The following is a 4,866-nucleotide window of genomic DNA, read 5'->3' on the forward strand; positions in this document are numbered from 1 at the left end:
GCTACAACTTTGCGTACAAGCGGGATTTTGCAGTACTCGAGGAAAAAGAGGGTTTGAAATGAAAATCCGAAAGCGAAGTGAGGCGGTGGGAGTGACTACGAGGACAACGAAGTAATTTCAAGTGTTAATTTGAGGGTGATAATGTCAAATCGACAATGATGCCGCGGCGGGATAGTTTGAATCCCAGCCAAATTGGCTGGATTCTAATCGGCCGTTTAATCACACCATGGCCCGGGCCTTGGTGAGTAGTAACGGGCCGCCTCAGTTGCAAGTAAACGGCTAACAGACCAGGATTACGCTGTATATCCCGCCTAATACTCGTTAGTAAACACGCCCTGATTGTACCAAACAGGATGAATATAAAGATATTAAGGTTGATTCTGCAAGATTTGAGATAGTAAGAAACATAATCAAACGTCAGTGAAGTTTAACTTAGTTGGCGAAATTTAAGCTTGTGAGGTCACGGATTCAGATTCTAGTTTACTTTAATCATCGTTGTTTTGTTTATTTCAATATTAGTTATGTATGAGTGTTTATCTACTTTCATGATAATTGTTGTTCAGTCATCAATCATGAATACCTCATCAAATGTAGAAAGAAATTAGTCCAAAAACCTCGATAATTTCCTTAAAGCCGTTTCTACTGATCTGTGGAAAAACTAACTTCTTGACAGAATGTTTAACCCCAACTCACAATTTTGAGCCAATAATTTTCAAGAACCCTTGTGAGAGTTCAGTTCAAATTCAAAACTATTCTTTCCTGAATTACATTAAGATGCATCAGCCCATGCAGAAAAAAGTGGCACTTCAGCCCTCATCTGGGCTGACGGGATCCAATAATTCATTGCAGTCGTCGGCAGGGTGAAGAACTTGGAAAACTCCATTTCGTTGCTGTTTTTCCTAACAGGGATGCTGTCCGCACTAGAGCCATTCAAGCTCGTCAATAGCAACCGACTCACAGTTTTGCCTGTCTCCTCCACGTTGTGTTGGTCAGAGACTATCACCTCTGTTATCATCCCATCTACAGATACTGATGAACTTGCAGCCTTAAAGTTGGAGGAGTGATACAGCGCCATTCCCAACTCAGACACGTCACTGTGGCTCTCCTTCGAGACATTTGAGTCCATGTTGTCGCTAGGATTAGAAGGACGGGTAAATGAAGTAGTCTCATTATGTATTGAATCAGCGTCTTTGTTCCGCCTTGCCATTTCCCCAGAAAGAAGAGCATTGCTTTCCATAATCCGCTCTACGTTGTAACGAGATGTATCAAAGTTTGTTACAGCGTTTACGCCCCTGAATTTGATAGCAGCTACATCATATGCCTCAGCAGCTTCTTCTTGGGTGCCTGGAATTGATCAAAGAAAAAGCGTTCTAGTTCTTTTCTGTTAAAACTAGAAATGATTCTAAATTTCATTCTTGAATAGTAATATAAATTATAAAAAGATCATATGTAACAAGATGATCCTCGGATATGTTAAGGATTTAGATAACTCACTGAATGTCCCAAGATAAAGATCCTTGTTTCCTGCCACCCTGCCGATCCGAGCTTGCCAACGTCCGTGTTGATGATGTCTGCTAAAGAACAATACAAACTAAGGTTCAGAGAAAAGCCTAACATAGATCATTTTCATGTTTATATAAGCAGTAGATCAAGACCTTGTTACTCCTCTGTAAATCGAAGCTCCCCTCGAGAAACCACTGCTTTTCCTGAAAAATGTCATGGAAAATGGATGAACAAAAACTACAGAAAAAAGAATTTACATTGCAAAAACTGTTGAAACATAGAAAGAGGCCGAAAATATACCGTCTTAGGCGAGCAACGAATTCTTGTCTGCTCATGTTCTTCATATCTTCAAGTTCTTGTTGATAATTTTCCAACTACATTAACCCAACAAGGTTAATTGTCTTGTTGCATAGTCGATGGACAATATAATGTAAGTAAAATAAAACGACAATCGAACCACACCGGAAAATTTATATGGGTTGAAGTTCCCCAATACTTGAGTGCTGCTAAATCATAAGCTCTTGCAGCCTTTTCTTCCATATCATAACCCCCTATGTTTGACATTCATAGGATTAGTTTGTTTACAAATGTAGTCTGTATTTATCAACTCCAAATGACAAAAGGTTTACCTAGGTAAACTGGACAGGAGTTCATAAGTCATCAATCAAGAACCAAAATTTTTGGGACAAAACAGGGGAACTTAGTTAGATAAGGAAAAAACAAGTAATAGAATTTGTGTAACAACGTTGACATTGTCATGAAATGTCTTTAATAAACTAACCCTGTCTTCCTTTTCTGCTTTGGCCTTCTTTCTTACAACTGTTGTCCCATAGATGGGCTTCGTATCTCCCTGTCCACCTGTGCCTGTGAACGCACATCCACAACACAACATTATAACACTATGTCATAAACAAACATGGAACCTGTTAATGATTCTTGAAAATAGGAAAACTCAAAAACAGGCAAAGGTCCAACCTTGTGACTCCTCTGTACTGAGAGGTCCTTTGCCCGAAAGTATCAATGGACTTCCGATGAACAATGTGCTTCTGATCACCCTTTCCTGGGGCCCTCTTCTTGTTCTCCCAGCCGATGCAGTCAGCCATAGCAGGTTTGATTTGTTGTGAACCATTCAGGGAGCTGGACAGGGAACCAGGGCTCATTGACAGGGTTAAAGACTGTAAATCACCATAACCCACTGAATCAAACTGCTCTAATTTACCCGCATCGGGGCAGTTTCTTGAAACCCAATTTCCCAGTCCAGGTATCTCATCATCAGCCGTCCGGAGATTGAATTCTGCAAGGTGATCAATCTCTTTAGCCTTCCCGTCTAATGCCTGGTAGATGTCTGGCCCACCAGTCACCGAGGAATTCGGATACTCCTGAAACTGAACAATCTGCCGGTGGTTGGAGTTTTCGTGATGATGACTGAGAAAATCTTGGCCATTGCCGGCCTGGTTTCCAGTGTTTTGGGGTAAGTAAAAGCTGTCCAGGCTGAGAGCCATTCCTCCTCTGTCATAGTGATGGAAATCCTCCAGCTTGGGCGTTGAAGTTGCCATTCCTTCACAATGAAAAAGTAAAATCAAGAACAAGAAATTTAACCAAACAACAAAAAAGTAGAGCAAGTTTTTGTATTAGACCTTGTGGGTGTGAAGTGTTGATAGCTCCCGTTAAGCACAATGAGCCATCGGACTTCAGTGGCATCATATCTAAACCAGAATTTTCACTGTCAACCCCATAGTAAATTCCTGGACAGTTAAAACTAGAGGAGAAGCTCAAGGAAACATCACTAGAAAAAGGCTGTGTGTAATGACGATCTGCAGAAAGAGAGAAGCTCAACCAGTTATCATTTTGGCTGCAGTTACTGTCATTACTCGTGGGCTTCATTTTTCTCTACGAATCTGCTTTCTCAATTAGAAAAATTTATACATGTAAAAGAGAGGTTCTTAGCAAGTTTGTTTATTTTGTTGTTGCAAGAAAGCGAGTCAATCATTGGAATGAAACTAAACTAATAATGTCCCCCCTAACTCTCCTTTAAAAGAACCGGTTTCTCTTGTTTCCTAGCTACAGGCTTAAGTAGCCCAAAATCTTAACCAAAGCGAATCCTCTGTTGAATGACAGAATCCATGGTCCTTTTTCTTTTGCTTTTCCCTCTCTCTCTCTCTCTCTCTCTTCTCTCTCTCTCTAAAGGGAAGAAAGCAAGACCCTTTAAGCTAAACAAGAAGAATGAGTTCCAGCAAGCAATGCCGGGCATTCTTCCTGCAATCCATAGGGATCCGCGCCTGAGAAAGACATTATCTACTTTAGCTTTTTTCCTCCCGCTCCCTCCACCGCTGTCTCCTCTCCTTTTCATAGGTTCATTTCCTAAGTATTGCGAGTCCAGACGGTCATGCTAAATGCTCCGCCAGGTCCAAGCCTGGACCTCAATGTTACCACCATTGGCACACCAGTTTTCGCAGAAAAAACAGCTCCTCATTACCACAGAAACAAGAATTATTTACACAAACACACTCCCTGTTCTTAAACTGAGAAGAGGGTGTTTGATATTATTACGATTTGACATAACAACAATCAAATGTGGCTGTCTCCCTCTTACGCTGTCCAGTCCCACTATGCAACAAAGCTCAAACTATGCTTTTATTTTCATTTTCATTTGATTACTTTTTTCATCATCTCTGATCAGTACTCCGTCCATCACAAGAACTGCAAAATTTCTACATAGATTTCTCCGGGACAGAAGACAAACTGTCTTTCACAACAAGTACATACACAAACATACACAGTCTACTCCTGCCATTGCTATTCTAAGTATCATACTTTCAGCATGTGTATGTGTAATGTGTGGACAAGGCAGGCTAGAGGACGCCGTCCGGAAATCAGATTTCTTGACAAACAAAAGTCTTGGGCACAGAAATTCAGCAAATGGTGTGAAAGGAAAGAAAAAAAGTAGTTTGACTGGCTGCTGCTGCTGCATGCGTTGTGGTTGGCTGCTTTTTTGAAGGTTTATGGGCAGGAGGAGGACTGAGAATTGTAGCTTTGTGGAGGGGTGGAGCCGAAGTTTGAATGGCACATTATCCATATTTGGTTATTGGGCAGTTCCCAAATCTTGTAATAAATCTTTACATTCTATTGCATTTGTCACGGACAGAATTTTGCTGTTTTCTAATGTTTTCTTTTTTGAAGGGAAAAAAAGAGAGAATTGCATTTAATGTTCTTGTCATAGAATGGAAAATGCAATTTCAAATAAAAGATTCAACCCATTATTTGCCAGCTATATAAATGATGTTGAACAAGAGAAAGATATTATTATGGTTAGCGCTTGGATAAGCAAAACGAGAAAATACAGTGTTTTAATTGCATGGTTTA

At 40.4% G+C, this 4,866-nt stretch overlaps 1 protein-coding gene across 2 annotated transcripts; it reads right to left on the minus strand.

The window, feature by feature from the left end:
- Nucleotides 638-4,487, minus strand: LOC105158575 (AP2-like ethylene-responsive transcription factor AIL1). 2 transcript variants are annotated; one of them, XM_011075367.2, is made up of 9 exons: nucleotides 3,141-4,487; nucleotides 2,479-3,061; nucleotides 2,285-2,367; nucleotides 2,133-2,141; nucleotides 1,966-2,054; nucleotides 1,804-1,877; nucleotides 1,656-1,706; nucleotides 1,495-1,574; nucleotides 638-1,344 (listed from the first exon to the last, which is right to left on the minus strand). In XM_011075367.2, the coding sequence occupies exons 1-9, from the start codon at nucleotides 3,385-3,387 to the stop codon at nucleotides 770-772; spliced, it is 1,791 nt and encodes a 596-aa protein (XP_011073669.1). In that variant the 5' UTR covers nucleotides 3,388-4,487; the 3' UTR covers nucleotides 638-769. The 2 variants fall into 2 exon arrangements, with proteins under 2 accessions (XP_011073669.1, XP_011073670.1); XM_011075368.2 differs by having other exon boundaries at nucleotides 1,495-1,571; nucleotides 3,141-4,485.

This window comes from Sesamum indicum, linkage group LG3 (genome assembly GCF_000512975.1).
Source record: "Sesamum indicum cultivar Zhongzhi No. 13 linkage group LG3, S_indicum_v1.0, whole genome shotgun sequence".
NCBI lineage: Eukaryota > Viridiplantae > Streptophyta > Magnoliopsida > Lamiales > Pedaliaceae > Sesamum > Sesamum indicum.